The 21,099-nt window shown below is 38.7% G+C and overlaps 1 protein-coding gene across 1 annotated transcript; it reads right to left on the reverse strand.

Annotated features, from left to right (window-relative positions):
- Positions 1 to 3,894: 3,894 nt before the first annotated feature.
- Positions 3,895 to 20,039, reverse strand: paqr4a (progestin and adipoQ receptor family member IVa). Its single transcript, XM_079812789.1, has 3 exons — positions 18,497 to 20,039; positions 6,282 to 6,500; positions 3,895 to 4,531 (listed from the first exon to the last, which is right to left on the reverse strand). Exons 1-3 carry the CDS (start codon positions 18,660 to 18,662, stop codon positions 4,098 to 4,100), a joined length of 819 nt encoding a protein of 272 aa, XP_079668915.1. The 5' UTR covers positions 18,663 to 20,039; the 3' UTR covers positions 3,895 to 4,097.
- Positions 20,040 to 21,099: the final 1,060 nt, after the last annotated feature.

Below are 21,099 nucleotides of genomic sequence, written 5' to 3' on the forward strand. Positions count from 1 at the left end.
TCATGGCTCAGCGAGCGACCTACGTGACTGACTTTATCCAGAATGTCAACACGGTTCAACTGAACATCATTTATGCGGTTACCGACATATAGAGCCGATAGAGTGCTGTGGCCACCAGATGGTGCCAAACAACCAAAAATCAACAGAAACATACAAGCAAGAGTGGAAAACTCCCCCCGACAGATCTTTCAGAGACCTCCTGTCAGCCTATGTGCGTTAGTATTCTCAGCCTTTGTACTTAAATTAAGATTATCATTGATAGTGGTAATCCATCTCAGAATAATAGTAGTAATAACAATATATCCATTATCATAATAATGCGAGATGTAACTGAGTCGTTTTTAAATTATCATTAACAGGCTATCCAGCACCTGCATACTAAGAAACAAAAAAAGTTATTATAGTTTCATACATCATCATGTCATTATTATTTTTTTTTTACCACAGGACATTAGAATATACAGACAGGAGAACATTATCCATGAGAATATCATCCTTGTTCCTCTAAAACATGGGTTATGATGCAATCCATTTCCTTTAGGGCTCAATGACATGCTCTGCACATTCTCACATCACCTAACTACATAAATAAACACATTCTTGATCAGCATTTATGGACACATTCGGCCCCACAAAGGCAATATGCATCAAGAAGGATGCATGGTCCAAATGCTTGATGACTGACAAGCCATCGTGATCTTTGCCCTTAAAACATAGAACTGTCATCGTTCTTTCTTCTTTTTTGTTGTTGTCAGTCTTCAATTTTAACCAGAACAGGCAAAGAACACATGACAGGATGAAAAGAAAACTGGCCCGAAATCAGTTGTTGAGGTCACTCAGTTAAGTGAGCACTGACAGGGCACCCTGAGAAGAGGAAACCCCAGGATGGCATGGTCTGAGCAAAACAAGTTGGTGTGAATACACGAATCTGTTTCTTTTCAGGACTGGTAAAACATCGTGTTTTTGGAATTCACATGTACAAACATGTTCATGTATATATATGTACATATTTTAATTATGCATAGTTATCCAGTGGGTTTCAGAGGTAATAACATATCAGGACCCCTGTGTTTCAAAACCAAAACATCTGTATTGCAGCCTCTCCTTACTTTTCATAATGTAAAAAAAGAGATTTTGCCAAGCAAACTATAATACAATCCCTTCTAAACCGTTTCAAAAACCAAAGACCGTGTTGATGACATCATAGTAGCACAGACATATTATGATGACGTTAACCCTACTACATAAATGTAACAGCATTGTTAGCTCTGCCGCCCGGTTTTCACACGTACGATAGATCAAATCGCTGCTGTCTTTGAAATGAAATCAGACAATTCATATTACGTGTCGCCCTCTGAGATGAAATACATTAACATTCAATATATTTTCTTCCAACATTGTTGCTTTAAATATTAATATATAAAAACGTCAGTAAGTATGCCACTTGCATTTTATGCATATAGTCTGCACACAGGTATTTACGTTACCCATATGGACTTTTTAAGTTCTGAATTGGTTTTCACTTTGATCCAAAGCCCTTTTGGTAAAAAAAACAAATAAACAGTGCAGTTAATTACTTGATATGGTTGTATTGCCTCTGGGCTGCTCTATTGATTTCATTCCCTTTCTATAGACAGATATATTTGATGCATTAGCTCTGTTACTGAACATTAAGCACACATGTCAGTGGCTGCATTGGCCAAGCATTAGGAAATCGAATGTTGTGTTTTAAGTGGATTGGTTTACTAGTATTTACATGCACCACTTGATTTCAGAGTCTAATTTAAAGGGGTTGGGGTAAATCGGCCCTGTTCTGAGGGACTGTATTTGTGGCTTGTATTTAAAACCATGCTGGTCTGCTAAAATCAGGACCATCATGTGTGACACCTGAAGCCCCAAAAACAGATAATTTGGCATAGAGTGTGTTAAGTGTTTTGTCAGATACATCTGAGCAACATTCTACCTAACATGCACCGATTCTACACTAATAGGTCTGACCTCTGCTATAGGACTATCAGAGTTCTGTGGTTATGTATGTGATCCCCAACTGGTAAAATAATAATATAAAAAAGACAGTAGTAGTTGCATTCAAATAAATTATAGTCAAACATTTCCAAACAGTAAAACATCGTCATAAATATGATAAATAAAATGCCAGTGATACGGATATCGGAGGTAATTGAATTGAAATTTATGGCAGGCCTCACTGATGTTCATTCTGAAAGCTACAATGTGATTGTGTCAATGAAGTTATCACAGTTGTGTCATTTGTTTGTGAGGTTGGAAGGGTCATTCCTGGTTCGTTCCGCTCAGTAGTGCATAAGCATGCTAACTAAGGTAACAATTTCAAATGTGCAAAAAATGCAGACGCATAATATAGCCCATTTGGATCAATGTCAACATCTCTGTAGTGCAATCTGCTATTAGAACCGATTTTTTTCCCACTTTAAATCGCATTCTAAAGAAGATATAGATGAGACTCTTTTTCAGCTCTTGACGTCTTTTTGGCAACTTGTCTTAAATCAGAGGAGCCATTATGAATTATATCCAATCAAATTCATTCCATTTCTAAAGACTTAGATAAACCTTATATACATATAGCATTAATTTGGCACAAGTGAGCAGTACCAATATTCCCCTAGTCTTCATTAGGGAATTCATAGTGTATCGGCAAGTGTAATATTTCTGCATTCTGGAGTCTAATATATTCCTCTGCCACATCTGATGAGCGGGAACATCAGGTGTGCGTTGGTCGAGGATAGCCAGGAGAGAATTAAAGCCTTTGTGCAAACAGCATGCCGTTAAGAAAATAATTTGCCACGTCTTGAATCCAAGGTTACTTAAAGGATAATTGACGTTAAAGGTCAGAAAGAAATTAAATCTAATTTAGAGCAGTACAAAATCCAATCTTGCAAACTACAGATTAGGATATTAAAACCACGAGTGTACAAGGTTGAATCGACTGTTGAGTGGCACAACAGAGAAAATATCTTCTGCAGGTGATGTGAAATGCTTCCCAGGGTGTTATTAAAGTCGTGCTCCAGCAGAAAATTAAATAAATGCCCCTTAGATGCTAACAAACATGAACAAAGTCACAGAGAGCAATCAAAAAATTAAAATGAGCTCTCAGCAACTATAACCACCTAGTAAAAATATAAACGGCAAGGCTCCAACCCAAGGAATGACCCCTTCACCCTTCACTTACAGCTAACTGGTGTGAATGCGAAAAATATGGACCTGAACAATGAGACGTCGCGAAAAAAGACACGAGCATGATAAAACAGCTAAAATAAACTCAAGTATTTCCAGTAAATGTTGCTGTGAGACAGAGCTTACAGTACATCTTGTGTGTGTATGTGTATGTGTGTGTGTGTAGTGTTAGCATTGATATAACATCTGATATGCTGCATAGTCTGCAATAGAGTAGCAAGTTGAAAGTTGGAGGAGGTGGATACATTTCCGCACCAGCGATCTTTGTTTGTGTCACCAGCTAAATTGAGAATCGCGACAAACCGTAATTAGTTTTCACAAAAGCCATGCTATTTTGAGCAACGAGATTTAGATTCCGATATGTTAAATCTCGCTTTTCGAGAGACAATCATTTCAGGGCTCAATTTTATATTTTGTTGTTCAGCTAAAACTAAATTTAGAGGCTATTTAATAAATGCTTTATACGCTGGTGAATATATGACATCAAATAATGTCAGATCCTGTGTGTGTGTGTGTGTGTGTACATATACGCCTATAGAATGTGTAGGTCTCGAACCGAACCAAAAAAAAAAAAAATTGCCTTTGTTTGAGCTAGTAGGTCTAAACAGTGCCATGCACAGACAATGTTTATACAAACACGGGTATGTACATTCTGGCTACTGACAGCACAAACAAGCATGTGTGTCGAAGCTGGCACTGGTGTCTCCTAAAAAACATGTAAAACACTTCTTATGGACTTTCGTGCACACATTTATATACAAAGCACAAGAGTCACCCCCCACCCCATACCGTTCTTTGCCCAATTACGTCGCATTCCCAAACATCTCGTTACTAAAAGAGGTCCTCACGCCCTATTACCCACAATTCCAGACTAGCAGGGGCCACTGTCAGTCTGAGGGACAGTGATAGGTGTTGATCCACAGTAAGTCATCCAGCACCCCCCAGTGTAGGTACATTATGGAGACCACCACCAGCACATGCATGATCTGATGGCTGTTGCACCAGTAGTCAAAGAGGCCCGGGCAGAACCGCTCGGGGATTCGTGTGATATTGATGACCCCGCCCAACACGGCTAGTGCATCCATGGTGAAAAAGTGACGCAGTGAGGTGGGACTCCCTCCGCCCACACCTACCCAGCGCAGAAGGAAAAACGAGAAGCGGTAAAGCAGCTGCCAGGCAAAAGAACGCAGACGCCGCACTCTGCTGCGTGCTGTGATGGCACAGTAGATGGCGTAACTGGATAGCAGGATGTACATCAGCAGAGCCAATGTGCGGGTGAAGGGGTAGCAGAGAAGAGTGCTGTACACGATGGGCAGAGCTCCTGTGAACCAAAACAGAGTGTTACTAACGTGACAAGCTCTTGTTAACTAACATACTACTGTATCGTTCACATCATTCAAGCGTGGGTGTTTACTGTGTCATTTTTTTACATTCTATCCTTTAAAATCATGAACATATTTATGAGAATAATCGAATCTTTGCACTGCAAACTAGAACATTAAGTCAATTTTTATCATTTATTTAATGCTATTCTGTCTTATCAAGCATAAATCATTCTTACAGTAAATCATTCGTCAACTTTCTACAAAATGTTCCTTTGTTTCCTAACTAAATTTGTCGATAATTATAAAAACTAAGAGAAGGCACTTTAAAATGAATGAGATCTTCATCAAATAAACAGAGCAGGAGACAATGGAAGTGCTGTGAAAGTGCCTTGTCACTGCTGCTTTACACACGGCAGAGAAAACGGTCTTGTTGTAAGGCACTTCAAAGGATTCCTTTTGTTTTCTCTGTTTCTTTATTTCCTCTCTTACAGCATGTTGAGCAACTGTTTTCAATGGTATAACAGCCTGAGTACACACAGATAAGGGGAAACACAATTTACTTATTCATTGGGCTGCTGTGACAGCCTTTACGGGAAAACAAAACTATATAGAAATGTACTGCAAAATATAATGCGATATATTACATAATATATTTCCATATATGGGAAACTACTAGTGCTTATATTTAGCAATATATATTTATATATATTCAATATACTGCAATGTATGCATTGACCATGTAAGGCTATATATTGATACATATAAAATATTTAGAAATGAAGACATGTAATATTTATAAAATGTTATCCACTTTACCAGCCAACTTAAAGTGTTATCCTTTATTGTGCACATATATTGCACAAACATGTTCCCATATAAATGTGAATGTATTGTACACACATTCACAGAATGAGTTGCAGCAGATATCTAGTTCCCAGCATGCTTTGCTTCTGACTGTTAAGGGAGAGTAAATGTTAAAATTAAGTGTTTTGCTCAATATTAATATAGAAGGAGATTTGTTAGTGTTTAAAGTTGAATTATTTTGGAATTTAAAAGGGTTTCTGGTATGTCTGAGTTTTTGGGGTTACCATAGTGCTGAAGAGTAGAGCCTGTGGTTAGTTTGACGATTGGCCGAAACACCTTTAAGACTATATTTCAATATTAAGCAAGTAATGGCTGTGTCCTCTTCAGCACAGTAATAGTCTCTTTGCATATGAAACATTTATAATGTAAGTAAATATAAGAAAAAAATGACACAATATATTTCTCTGTATATGTGTGTTTAAATATATCTGCAATATATTATACACATGCAGTACCATATCTTATCACATGTACATCTATATAATATGAAGTGTATTACTGAAAATAAAATTACATACATTATGATATATTAGTAAATATATAGTCACATATTTTTCAATATATGAAAAGCGGCAATTCCTTATGTATTCAATATATTTGAATATACTAAAACAATATATTATTCAGTATATTTTCAAATATACCGTCATATAATTTAATATAGTGATCATTCATATATTGGGACATATATTGGGAGGTCTCCATCAAACACAGACAGTTTTGACCTCACCAGATAACATGTACAAAATTATCAAATGTGAGGTGTCAGTGGGAAAAAAATGTAATCAGCAGAAGAAAATAGAGAACAGAATTGAAAAGATGTATTGAGAGATAATGTAATGGAGAGCTCGGATTGATCTGACAGCGGTTTGAGATGCTGACCTAGCGTGTTGATCATGCAGATTCCGCACATATCTAGCGTGAGCAGGGTTTTATAGACGGGCTCGCCGCCCTCATGGTTCATGAAGAGGTGGTAGACCACTGAGCCCAGCTGCGGCGACAAGCAGGCCAGGAAGTGCACCACGCCGAGCCATGTCACGCTGATCTGCGACCAGGGGATGTTGAGCGGGAGCAGCACCAGGAAGCAGAGCAGAGGGATTCCTGAGTGAAGAAAAGGAAACAATGAGACAACGAGGCTCAGGAGAGTCATTGTGTACTGAAGACGTGTAAAGTGCTGTTAAAACACGCAAGGCCCATGAAGAAAGCGAGAAAGTTGTTATTGGACATTATGCTCAGACAGGCCCAGCAGTGTTTTATCGTGTCTCTTGAGTTGAATCGCTGCAGCCTAAACAACACATGGATTTATGGAGGCCCAGGGTACGGACCAGTACAATGAGGGTCTCAGCGGCTTTGCTGTGCTAATTTTAGCAGCAGCTGCTAAAATTACAAACTACATGCTAAAACAAAGATCTTTAAAAGTCTTCAGCAGTAAACAACAGTTAGTGGCTTTATAATTGGGACTCGAACAACATGAAAAGACAATCTTAAACAATCTTCTGTTTTTTTGTGAATCTCTCTTTCTCTCTAAGCCCCTGTCATTCCCCCAATGTCAAATGATTTACCCTGGTCAGGTAAAAGCACCAATGCCTTCTAGCACTTCTATTTTGAGTGAGTTATCTCTGTTGGCTTAACTCTCGCTTTGACAAAGACACTATTGTTAGAGAACATGCACTTTACCCTAGAAAAGCGGCATGTATGCTTTGTATATACTGTAAATGTGAAAGAAAAATAAATAGATAAATAAATTATATATATATCTATATAGTCATGTGAAAATTCAACCCTATTGAATTCCATGGTTTTCTGTATCAGGACATCATTTAAAAAAATCATCTGGTCCTTGGCAGGTCTTAATTTGTAAAATAAAACCTCAGACGAACAACAACAAATGACATATCACACTGTCATTATTTATTTAGCAAAAATAAAGCCAAAATGGAAAAACCATGGGTGACAAAGTTAGGACACCCTTACTGTTAAAGGGATAGTTCACCCCAAAAAAAAAATTCTGTCATCATTTACTCACCCTCAAGTTGCTCCAAACCTGCATGAGTTTCTTTGTTCTGCTGAACACAAAAGAAGATATTTAGAAGAATGTTTGTAACCAAGCAGATAGAGCAACTATTGACTACCATAGTAGGGAAAAAAATACTAACAAAAAATAGTCAATGGTTGCTCTATCTGCTTTATTACAAACATTATTCAAAATATCTTCTTTTGTGTTCAGCAGAACAAAGAACCTCATACAGGTTTGGAACATACCTGTCGAGTTTTGGATTTGAAAATAAGGGACATTTTTCGGCACCCACCGCAAGCAGTCCCACCACCCCAACCAAGCTCCAGTATCCCTTACATTTTAAGACAGGTGTTATAGCCCAAATGAAAACACAAAAGGGTATATATGATGAGCATTTATTTAAAGGCTTATTTGCATATTTTCTGTTCATTTAACATTGCTTGTCTTTACATTTTATTTTCATTCCACACATTCTTTTAATTTCATATTGTTTTTCTTTTACAGTTTTTCTTTTCATTTCACATAACTTTTCTTTACTCTTTTAGTGAGTTATTGTACAAATTTGTTGCAGACTTTGCATTCTTTAAGACTGTTTTGGAAGGAGTGTATTTGTGGGCTGGGCCAAAGTGGTTCATTTTACATGAGAGTAGAGCACAAACAGTTCTGTTGTCTAATGTCATCCTATTCTCTGTAACAATCTTTCGTACCATGCTAAATACCCTTTCTGAACTTGCATTGCTATGGGCAGGGCTCGACATGAACGCTTGTCCGCTTGTCCGATTTTTTGAAGGGGCAAGTGAAAAATAATTTTACTTGCCCAACGGACAAGTATCCTGAGTAAAATGTCAAAACAAAAAATAACTAGGGAATCACCAAAGTGCAATAATGATTCTGCATTCAGTTAGTGTAAGTGGAGATCGATAGTGGATAATAATATCAAACGAACTGACGTTAACAAGGTTGTGCTGTTGAGGCTCGCGAAGCCTCTCGAGAAGAAAATCGAAAACAAATGAGCGCCGCTCATACAAAGAAACTCAGTTAACATACATGGTTAAAATGGTGTAGTTATTATATGTATAACATATGATACAGTTAAGCAACATTACACTAACAAGAGTGTTGTTTTCCTGAATACCATCACGACCGGAAATGACACTGATTTCATACGCCAGTTCCATAAACAATTAATTAACATTAAGTCACTTACATTTTATAATTAAATTTGCTGTCCCAATGATCACGGTATTTACACGAGGGTTTTTTTTGTTTCGTTTTTTGGCAGGAGTGCCTTAATCCGTCTCTATCGTTACGTCCATCATCCGTCTCTGTTTTGTTTTTTTCCCGCGTTGTCACTCGTCATCTGACCTCACACACTAACCTTGCGACAACTGACACCTATACTGTAGGCTACAGCAGATGGCAGTTATCGCGAGGCTAGTTACAGAGCTCAGATTGGAAATGTTTTTGTTTTTCTACTCCGGTATTATTGTTTTTTAATAACGCAGGTTAAAATACGGGAGATTTACAGGAAAATACTAATACGGGAGGACGGCGGGAAAGAAGGGTAAAATACGGGACTTTCCCGGCAAAAACGGGATACTTGACAGGTATGGTTTGGAACAACTTGAGGGTGAGTAAATGATGACAGAATGTTCCTTTTTGGGTGAACTATCCCTTTAACATAGGATTTAAGAGGGTAAGTAACGGCCAGGCACTGCTAAATCAAATGTGATCACCTATATAAAAGCAGAAGTTTTGGGCTCTCATTTATCAACGGTGCGTACGCACAGATTTGTGCGTAAGAATAGTTCCACACAAAATGTGGGATCTACCAACTTATATTTACACACATTTCTACGTATAAGTACAAGCACACCTCTGAGCATGCTAACGCAGAGAATCTAGTGGTAGAATAGTGACACTACACATAAAAAAACATTTAAGAGTGTTACAGTACACATTAAGCAAATCACATATCTCCTGTGTTTCCTTTAATTATAAAACACTCAATTTATAATTTTTGTAGTTTTAGGGTGCGTCTCAATCAGCTCCCTAGTTCAGTAGTCAGGACACTGATCAGGACATAAGTCAATGGGCTGACTCCCTGATCAGTGCCCTGACTACTGAACTAGGGAGCTGATTGAGACACACCCTTAAACATGATGCGTAATTGGTGTCAAACCCTATAAAAAGACAGCTGTGACAAATGTTGGATGCAATTAATTCCTTGGCCCCAACCTACATCCAGTTCCCTTCCCGAAATTCTCAACAAGCCAAAATAAAATGGGGCTTTTATGCTATCGCCAGATTCCCAAACATAATTGGAGCCAAAGACGGCACCCACATCGCCATAAAAGCACCAACCAACTAATTTAATGATGTAAATAGAAAAGGGTTTCATTCTGTTAATGTGCAAATCATTTGTGATGCAAATTTGTTGTTGTTGTTAAATGTCGTTGCGGGACTCATTCTATGTTTGTGAAGTTCCACTTCTTTGCCATTATTGCGGTGAGGAAAAAACACAATCACGTGATTTTTAAAGCGAAGTGTTGTCACCACATATGGTTTATTGGAGGCGTTTACGAATGCTAATGACCGTGAACGAGCATGGTACTTACGCACGTGGGATTTAACAACAATGATTGCTTACTCGTGTGTAAGAACTGTGTGCGATAAATACGGATTTTCTTGTACATTCAAAATTTCATTCGTAGGACAAAATATAGAACCTTTTCTACGCACTGTTGATAAGGGTCCTGGCAGTTTGCTGGTCTGGAGCATTCAGGTGCGTATTAACACAATGCCAAGGAGAAAAGACATCAGCAAGGATTTTAGAGAAGCAATTGTTGCTGCCATCAATCTGAGAAGGGTTAAAAAGCCTTTTCCAAACAATTTGAAGTCCATCATTATACAGTGAGGAAGATTATTCACAAGTGGAAGACATTCAAAACAGACCCCAATCTTCCCATGAGTGGACGTCCCAGCAAATTCACCCCAAGATCAGACTGTGTAATGCTCAGAAAAACTGCAGACAACCTCACACTCTACTGGCCTCCGTTAGATGTTAAAGTTCATGACAGTACAATTAGAAAAAGACGGGTCAAGTAGGGCATGTTTGGAAGGGTTGCCAGGAGAAAGCCTCTTCTCTCTAAAAAAAACATGGCAGCACGGCTTAGGTTTGCAAAGTTGCATCTGAACAAACATACGACTTCTAGAACCATGTCCAACAGACAGACGAGAACAAAGTGGAGGTGTTTGGCCATAATGCACAGCGCCAAGTTTGGTGAAAACCAAAAGAGCAGATCAGCACAAACACCTCATACAAAAAGACAAGTATGCTGGTGGAGGGGTGATGATTTTGGGCTTGTTTTGGAGCCACTGGACCTGGGCGCCTCACAGTCATTGAGTCAATACCAAAGTATTCTAGAGTCAAATGTGAGACCATCTGTCTGACAGCTAAAGCTTGGCCAAAATTGGGTCATGCAACCGGACAATGATCCGAATTTCACCAGTAAATCTACAACAGAATGGCTGAAAAAGATGCAAAAGTTGCAATGGCCCAGTCGAAGTCCAGACCTCATCCTGACTGAAATACTGTGGCAAGAGCTGTGCATTAACAAATGCCCACACACCTCAACAAACTGAAGCAACGTTTTCACATGTAATTCTTTAGTAAATCATAACTATCATAATTCAAAATTGTCTTTCCAAAATTCCAACTTTTTATTTCATAACTATTTAACAAAGCATGATTGTTATAGTAGTTGGATAGTTGATGAACACTTTTAAAGGGTTCGTTCACCCAAAAATGTACTTTTTGAGCCATCAAAGTGGTCGTTGCATGGACTGTCAATGGAGGGACAGACATCTCTCAGATTTTATTAAAATATCATTTTGAACAAAAGTCTTACGGGTTAGTGAGCCACACTAAAAAAAATCCAGTTCCAAAGATGTTCAAAGTTTCTGTCATTTTAGGTAGTTCTTATCACACAGATGTATGTTTAAATATACATTTTTCTTCCTTCAAATGAACAATTTATTGTGTGGACACTTAAAAAAACATGGAGGAATTAATTAAAAAAAACCTCTTGTATTCCACAAAAGAAAGAAACGGTGAACCATGCCTTTTGAGTGAACTATGCCTTTAGTTTTGTGGTGTATGTGCAAGTGTCAATCAATTTATGCAGAAGCCTGCAGATCATAGCCCTACATCAGTGGCCAGACAAAAAGCATATGGGTTAGAGGAACCCACAGACCTAAACAACTTCAGCAAATGTGGTAAGACCAGGAACAGATCAGAAACGATTATTAGTCATAGTGAAGTGTCAGGCTGAGATCTGAATCTCTCTTTTAAACAGCAGATTTTAGAAATAGAAACCTAGAACACATCAAATGTTGCTGTGAAGACATGGCGTGCAAACCATGGGAAGAAATTGTGCATACGAATCATGCAAAGTAAAACACAAATCCTTCAATACAAAGAAAACACCTCGACTGTGTTCAAATGCAAGGATGGAAATCGGCCTATGTAAAAAAAGAAAAGAGGATATCTACAAGGAATCTTCATTCCTCTGTCTTCAATATTGCCAATGCTTCTTTACAAACTCTAACTGGAGGTATTTATACCAGTAGAGACAGAACAAATGATCCTATATTTCAGGACAACCAGGTGCAACTCCCTACACAGCAAAGTCATCTCTTGGGTCAAGTTAAGCTGTGTCACTCAATTTAAATCTCTAATTTCTGCTTACCCGACTACAGTAGGCCAGAACTCTCTGTCTAAAATATACCCTGAAACAGCATTGGCTTGAGAACACACAGCGACTTTGAGAGTGTGCACAAATGACGTGTTTTTCTCAGGTTTTCAGTAATGTACATTAGTGTCACTCTTCATCATAAAACAATATAATAATAAGACTTTTATTACATATACTGTATACATAAAAGAAAAAAATAACTACTCTGGATGATTCCTTTGGAGCTGACCTTTTATAAATGTTTTATATTTCCTCTCAGCAACCAATAGAATGCTAATCTAGACACTGCACACTGCAAAACAAAAATTCAACACACATTACTTAAGATAATAACTCCTTTTGTTATTGACAAACAATTATATATAGCAAACTGTGGGATGTCTCGATCAAGTTTTTTGTGCCCCCGATCCGAGTCATTGAATATTGAGTATCTGCTGATAGTCAGCAGAGTCCCGGTCCAATACTTGTATTTTCCTAGTGCTTGGTGCACACTTCAAGTACATTCAAGTTATCAAAAACCAATCCAATGAATGTATACAGGGCTGTGCAGAGAGTTTCTCAGGGGCGGGGGTCTACAGATTCATTAATCAGATTATGAAATCATAATTATCATATTAGCCTAGATTTCAGCTAATAGGCCTGTAGGTGGCACATGGACTACATTTAACCAACTACGATAGCTTCATCACAAAGGAATCCATTGATTACAATTGTATTGATACAATTGAGTAAATTTAACACTAATTACCATTAATACGACTTCTGGCAATGTTTTTGGTAAGTGCTTTTTAATTTGTCTTCCCATTAGATATTTTATGAGAAGCAATTCAGTTGCAAATGAGACAAACCACAGATTAAGATTCTGATTCAGATTCAAATGCATATTCGTACAAACAGAGAAACCACAAAGAACGATACTCATCTATAGTAAGATAGAATACCTCTCTCTCTCTCTCTCTCTCTCTCTCTCTCTCTCACACACACACACACACACACACACACACACACACACACACACACACACACACACACACACACACACACACACACACACACACACACACACACACACACACACACACACACACACACACACACACACACACACACACACACACACTTTATAAAGACATTGGGAGGTGTAAACATCTTATACAATGGTAGACATTGTAAACAGACTGTGTGATCACAATTATGGATATGGGACTATACTGATATAAAGGTGTATTTTAATCCAGGCCACTTCCTCTTTGAACTTTTTGCTGTCTGGTCAGCGCTACAGAGCACCAGAACAGCCAGGCACAAGAAAAGTTTCTTCCCTTATGAACAATTATATATAAATAAAACATATGCAATACAGAACACTTCACTGTAAAAAATGTTATGTGCTTAAAAAAATGTATGGTAACAATCACATAATATTTTTGAGTAGTTTTAAAGGCTTATTTTTAATGGAATCTACCTGAATAAATCATGTAAAATCTCTAGTCTATGAAACAATTAGTGTAATATTTTTTAGTGAAATGTGCTTATTTATTTTAAAACTTCAACATAAAGAAACTCTTTCAAATGTCAAACATAACTGAACATTAAACATTAACAGATGTTTCCCTTCACTCAAAAACACATCAAATAACACTTAATTTCGATATTAACTCTCCATTTCCAGCCATATGCAAAGCATTCTGGGAATGAACAATTGTGTCTCTAAATAAAACTGCACAATTGAGCTAATTCTCTTAAAATAAATGTGTAGCCTTTTTTCTCTTCATTTTATCAGCTTAATTGGTTCCTCAATTCAAGCCTCAAAATGGTTTAAACTTCCTTTAAAAAAAATTGGAAAATGTTTCTCTTGGTTTTATTAGTTAAATGTTCTCACTATTTTCTATACAACACTGCACCACAATTTTATTAAGAAAATATACACAATTTATTTTGTGAAAATTACCAGACCCATGATTAATTTTTTACAGTGTATTTACACTCATATTTATGTAGCATACCATTTCTCATTTACATTCCCTTGCATTGTATTGTATAACATACCTGTACACATTTGTATATTGTGTTTTTTTTTTTTTTTCATTTTATTTTATCTGTCTTGTCTTGTCTTGTTCTTTCGGTGCACTGGAAGCTTCTGTCACCAAGACAAATTCCTTGTATGAGTAAGCATACATGGCAATAAAGCTCTTTCTGATTCTGAAAAAAATAAAGGCCCCCGATATATTCACAGCAAAGTTCTTTTTCATTCTTCGCTTAGGGGTAAAAAGAAGTTCGAAATACGTGAGCAGTGGTATACTATTAGCAAACATCCCAGCGCCGCCCACACTGCTCAGAGTGGGGTTTAGATGACTAGGTAAATATGTGCTGCGCACTTTCCTCTCAATAACAAAATATAAAGAAAACAGCAAGCATTTTTTTAAGAAAGCATGAGAGAATCATCTGATCATGGCAACATGGACGACGTTTGCACAAGCTCTGCAATTCGGCACTCTAGTTGTCAGGTCACGTTTATTTATAAAGCACTTTATACAATAGATTGGTTAAAAGTATGCAGCTTTACATTATTAAACATGAAAAACAGTGTCAGTCTCTCATTTCATCAGAAGTACAACTTGATTTAAATATTTAAACTTGATTTAAACTCCTGTTTAAATTTTCTACAATAAAGTGGCTTTTGTGTGTGTTCTTGTTTTTACTCGCAGAAGAAATTATCTGGAGAAGAGATCCATTTGAAAGGCGACGGAGCCTCCTCGCACACCTACTTATTATGTTATCGCCATGGACCAATGGTAGTACGAAGGTGTTTACCAGCCGGAGCAAACTTTTCCGTAAGGTTCGCTTTGACAAGCGGTTTCAAACTCCCAAAACGAACACTCCAAACGAACTTTGTTTTGCCCTGATTTTGTTCGAAATGACGTCACATCAGTTCGTTCTTCGATTTCGCTTGAAGTATATCAGGGCCTTAATTGCAACAAAAAGAAAAAAAGTGGAGATAAGGTTAGAAAGCATTAAGCTTGCAGTACCGGAATGCCAGTCTGTCAGTCAAGTCTGCAACCCATAGCAACGACTCAGTCAGTCTTAGGACAAAAAATAAACAGTAAATAAATGACTTTACAAAAGTGCACATCAAATATGCTAAACACGGAATCTCAAACGTGCATGTGTGACATGCTAGATCAGACCTCATTGGTTCTCGCACGCACACACATTTAAGCGTCTTCTTTTCCTTTTAATGGTGGTTGGCAAACCCACTTGAAGGAGCAGCGTCCGCAACCTACTGCATGACACATGCGTGACAGCTTTTGTAAAATAAAGGATCGGGTTTAGGACAGCCAATACCGATTCGTTTTTAAAAATGCTTAAATCGGGACATCCCTATAGCAAAACTGCAGCATATACACTGTATAGTGAAATACACAGCAACAGAGTGGGATGGAGAGATGTCGGCCTTTGCATTTTATGGTGTAGCTGTAGAATCATTTAAAAGTGCACTGTGTATATTTTAGCGGCATCTAGTGGTGAGGTTGCGAATTGCAACTGCCCACCGCTCACCCCTCCCTTTCGAAACTACGGAGGCCGACACATCTAAAACAGCAGAGAGTAGCTAGCGCTCTTTAGAGCAGTTTGTCCATTTAGGGCTACTGTAGAAACATGGCGGTGCAAAATGGCAATTTCACTGTAAAGGGACCCGTGGTGTATGTAGATAGAAATGGCTCATTCTAAGGTAATAAAAATAACGTTACATTATATAAGGTCTTTATACACCACTGAAAACATAGTTATGTATATTATATCGCATTTCTGTCAATAGGTCCTCATAAATACTACACACTGCACCTGTGAAGGGATATTTCACCCAAAAAAAATTTATTTCTTTACCCTCATGTCGTTCCAACCCTGACCCTGTATGACTTTTTTTCTTTTGTGGAAAAGAAAATGAGATATTTTGAAGCCTGTACAGGGCTGTCTTTTCCATTCAATGGTGTTTGAAGATGTCAAGGTTCAAAAAGGACACAAAATTACAAAGTATTACAAAAGTAATCCACAAGACTCATACACTATATTTCAAGTTTTTCAAGTTCATGAGAGAAGTAACAGTTGCTTTTGCTTAATGAGCGAATAATTCATTTGAATCTGATCGTTTCAGAGAATAAGCTGATGCAATTCACAAAATAATCTGAATAGTGCATCAGTTAACTTAGTACTTAATAGATGAATACAATGCACTCAATGATCCAGTCACTTAAGTTAAAGACTATTAACAAGTATCAACTTGCATTTCAATATGTTCATTACAAAAAGACTATGATGTGATCACATTTACCATTGTTAGAATATAAACTGTATTTGCCCACAAAATTGTCGAAATTTCACTGTGACCACAGGCCAATTAACACTGCACCGACAGACACCAACAATTGGCAACAGACACTTTGTAAGATCAGTTTGTTGGCATCTGGTGGCATTGGTCTACCCCAGGGGTGCCCAATCCTGTTCCTGGAGATGTACCTTCCTGCACAGTTCAGCTCCAACTCTGACCAAACACAACAGAACCAGTCAGGGCCATCCTTAGGACAGTACAACCCCATGTTTGCGGTGGCCTTGCGGTGTGCAAACCTCTACTTCCTTACACTGTAGAAAAATGAAAACAAAATATCCCAGAAACGGTCATTGCCGATTACGTCATTTGGAGCCCAGTCGACACAGAAGTGATCCTAAGGTTGAGCCGCGGTATCAAAGTCCCGCCCATACTCCAGCAGAGTCCATCGCAAGCACAGCTGTCAATCATGACATTTCACCCCATTTTTATAACATCAAATAACTAACTAAAACCAAATTTACAGGAAAAGAACCAACACTTGAACATACGCCTGCGTGATAAGAACTAAAATGACAGAAACCATCTTTAGAAAAAAATGACGAGGTGTAACTGGATTTTTTTTAGTTTGGCTCGCGTCCCATTCGATTACATGGAGAGGGCAGGGTTTATGACCAATACCTCAGCCAGCCACCAGGGGGGCGATTAAAAATGTTGTGGCTTCAGTTTTTAGGACGCGTGCAGCATACTTGGGCTGTGTCTGAATTTGCACCGCAAAATAAGGCACTATTTGCAGGGACAACCATTTGTTGTGGTGTCCGAAACCATAGTGGACGGACGCTATCGAGTGTACTCATTCAATCCCACAATGCACCGCAATAACGAGTGTCCAACCGATGTACGCTCAACGGCTAAAGAAGACCCATAATGTACTGTGAGAGTAGTCACACAGTATCCCATGTTTCGCCAGAAGACAGCACCCGCTGTTACCCCATTAATTTTCCAAACCGCTGGTCAAATGTGGCTACAGCGTAATATCATACAGGTTATAAATTCCTTTTAATTGATTATTAAATTGTTTGATTAAGGTTTATACATAGTTTCCATGACAGAGTGCGAGATAAATATTTTCGTCTTATACTGGAGCTGACAGTTTGTGAAGTTTCAAATAATTAAATAAACTATGCAAAAGCGTCAGCCCTTCCGGTGCACTGCACTGTCCGAATTCACTCACTCATTTTAATTTACTCCTTTAAGTGGACTATTTTAGTGGACTAATGTAGGGATTAGTGAATGAGGGTATAGGGGGTCGATTTGGGACACAGCCTTGGTCCATGCTTGTTTTCGCTGACTGAACTGGATCACGTTTTCCGGGCGGTGGAATGTCTGAAATAATACTATATTATGGTGATGGGTAATAATATTATTACTATAATATTATAATACTATAATAATAGTATAATATGTCTGTGTTGTTCAGTGTCTGTCTGTGGATTGCCCTTAAGACTTTAAAATATTTAGCACACAAGTCAAATGGACTATACTTTTACACTGATCTTGCTCAGTTTTTCAGGATTGATAATGAATGAGGAGTGAAGAGGTCACTGCATGAAAAAGACCGATCAGGACATGCTTCAAAATTTCTCCTTTGTGTTCGACAGAAGAAATTCATTCAGGTTTAGACCAACATGAGCATACTAACTAATGACATTTTTCATTTTCAGGTGAACTATTCTTTTAACGTGTAGTTTTATGTAATATAGACCATTCCCTGTTTCTGGTGGTATAGTAACACTGATAATTTAAATAGGGTTTAGACTATAGCTTTGAATGGGTAATATAAATGCAAATACTGGTAAGATCTATGCAGCCAGGATGGGTAAAGCTCATAATGGAAGTTATACATTTCATTAAAAAAAAGTAATACAATGACACAAAAAGTGAAGCAGATAAAGAGAGAGGGCACTGTCAGCTTCCTCTTTTGAGGCAATATCTCACTCACCATGTGTGTAGATGTTGCCCAGCTCATTGTGCAGATAGAAGAGACTCTTGATACACTCCTGGACGGAGGAAATGGGTCTATAACCAGTCAGGACATATTTGTTGAACTGTAAATGTGGAGGAGAGTTTGCCCAGTCCAGCAGTCTGGGACCGTTTAAAAATGCCATAGCAACCAGAAACAGTCACGACGACGACGCTAAAATAACTACGCTATACATCTACACTTACACGTACAACACACACTAAATAAAGAGTTGATACTCTAGACATCAGTCGGGGAAGTCCAGTCCGGTCATGTGCAGCCAGCTACATGGCTAACGGACCAGTCTTTCAGCCGAAAGAATTTTAAAAATCAACTTTATTTTCGAGCGGCGGCGGCGGCGGCGGCGTCATCCACAAGGGTTAACGTAGAGATTCCAGGCTGCGTTCATAGTGAGCTTCGCTAATATATACAGTGCAGCGTGTAACATTTAAACGAAGTGCGGTCACACCCTGCTTAAGTCTTTCAAACAAATCCCAGCAGCTTCTGTCAGCTCGACTTCAGAGGCGACCCGAGGAGAGGTGGCTTTCGTTTGCAACTCATCAAACAGCCGCCGGATAATTTCACCATCGAGAACCGCAGGGGTTTCGTGAACGCGAAGCCGTGTTCTCGGTTCAGGGTAACTTCCTCATATTCCCGTAGAGTGAATCATAATCATCATCTGTCCGTCCGGAGCGTTGGCATCCAAGCTACCAGCGCTCTGGGAGATTTGTGTTTGCAACAAAAAAAAAAACTAACTAATACAAAAGACTCATTTGCAGGACATTTCGCCCTGAATGAAGCCCGAGGCAGGTGTATTTTCGGTAAACAAATACCGGTATGCGTTTAATTGATGATACGACAATATTGCTAGGCACCAACCATAAGTAACGTTATAAAAAAAAAGATATACAGTACAGTGCCACAATCGATATGACATCCCACGGGGTTTAAGGGGTTAACATTAAGATATTGGGCTACTGTAAAAAAGCACGCAAGTTTGATATGTAGTATTATCAAATTCTCATAGATGTGTCAAGTTATTTTCTCCCCGCCCAGATATCAAGCATCTCCTCCAACACTATTGTCCAATAAGGAAGTACACGGTGCAAAGAAAAAAAGTGCACACATGTATCAGTGCTTTCCTCTTTCAATTGAACAATAACGATATTTTGATATCAAACGCGCCCGGTGCGTTATCGGTTCCCACACTACTCGGATAGCTCGAGAGCTAACGGGCTAGCTGCCGTCACCTTGATTGTGCTGACTGCAAAAACACACGAGCTCCAGTCACTGCTTTAGCAGCGGTTAAACATCACAGCCGGTTTCCCAAAACAGCGGCACATGCATTCCTGCAATTCTCCCTCCTCCGGCTAGAAATCGCTGTATCCATAGGCTTGGCATTTGTCATCCAGCAACCGGAGGAATGTACGTGGTGCTCGGCTCACAGGAACACGTCTCCCCTGTGTTGCCAAGTGATGTTGCTGCTAGCTGCAGTGATTTCAGCCAGCTGAGTTTTAAACGAGGTCTTTGGTGAGGAATCTGTTAAGCGGTTATGCCAAAAAAAAAAGGGGGTTACTATCCTCTACAGTCCCCGGCTCATTTCTTATGGGCTGTGATACCGGTGTGCGGGAACATGCGGCTGGTGGAGGGGCGCAGCGGCCCGGCCTTCACTCCTTATCATCCGCTGATGATGCTGCAGCGCTCTAATCCAGTCTGGACCAACTGGGAAGAGCCGGTGGTGGCGCGAGGACAGGATGGATTCAATTTGTGTCTTTTAGATATTTTTCCATTAAAATATATTTTCTTAGAATGAAATAGCTAGATGACATAAAATGACGCCCATTTTATTTTATAATAATTGTATTTTATAATGATAGCTCTAGAGTAGCGATGTCCGATTCTAAACAAGTCGGATCTTTTATAGTAGACGCATACTATATAGACGAAAAGAAGTATGTGACAAAAGTATGTCCGAATTCAGATGACCTACTTCCTCCGCAGAGATTCTGAAGTGTGCATATGATGGACAATGCTGTCCCATGAGGCCACCGGAGAGCACTTATGAATGCCAGTGAAGCGACGTAATTGACGCTGGCAGGTCACGTGATAATGACAACATGGCGAATGTAGGGATTACATTCATACACACTAGATTAGAACATACTTTTTAGCAGTTGCGCTTTATTCAAAATAAGTACCTACTCAAGAGAGTATGCGAGTCATTTGACCGATTATGTTATAATGTTACTTGAAAGTCACCTTAAAATCAGCATTGATAATGATTATTTTAATGGATTACTGCAGTATTTATTATAAATGATTTATCAGTGCACATTTTAAAAAAAATAGCTACATGTACCCTCGTGATCTTTAATCAAATTCTGTCACTCACATGCACAGCAATAGCAAACCCCAACAATCCAATGATCCGATTCCCGATGGACAAAATTTAAGTCCCGGTGTTGTGCCAAATTATTATTACCCACCTCGTTGAAGTCAGACCAGGGCTGCGTTCAGCCCCGACAAAAGTTTTTTAAACGGAAACGGTGCTGCGTTGAACACCCTGTTCTGAGGAAGAGCTG

Source organism: Gobio gobio, assembly GCF_949357685.1.
Source record: "Gobio gobio genome assembly, chromosome: 1".
Classification (NCBI taxonomy): domain Eukaryota; kingdom Metazoa; phylum Chordata; class Actinopteri; order Cypriniformes; family Gobionidae; genus Gobio; species Gobio gobio.

Coding starts and splice junctions, on each gene's coding strand:
- paqr4a (XM_079812789.1), bottom strand. CDS start 18,662: ATGGCATTTTTAAACGGTCCCAGACTGCTGGACTGGGCAAACTCTCCT. Junction 6,501..18,496: donor GGGCAACATCTACACACATG/GTGAGTGAGATA, acceptor TTCTTCACTCAG/GAATCCCTCTGCTCTGCTTC. Junction 4,532..6,281: donor CTGCATGATCAACACGCTAG/GTCAGCATCTCA, acceptor TTTGGTTCACAG/GAGCTCTGCCCATCGTGTAC.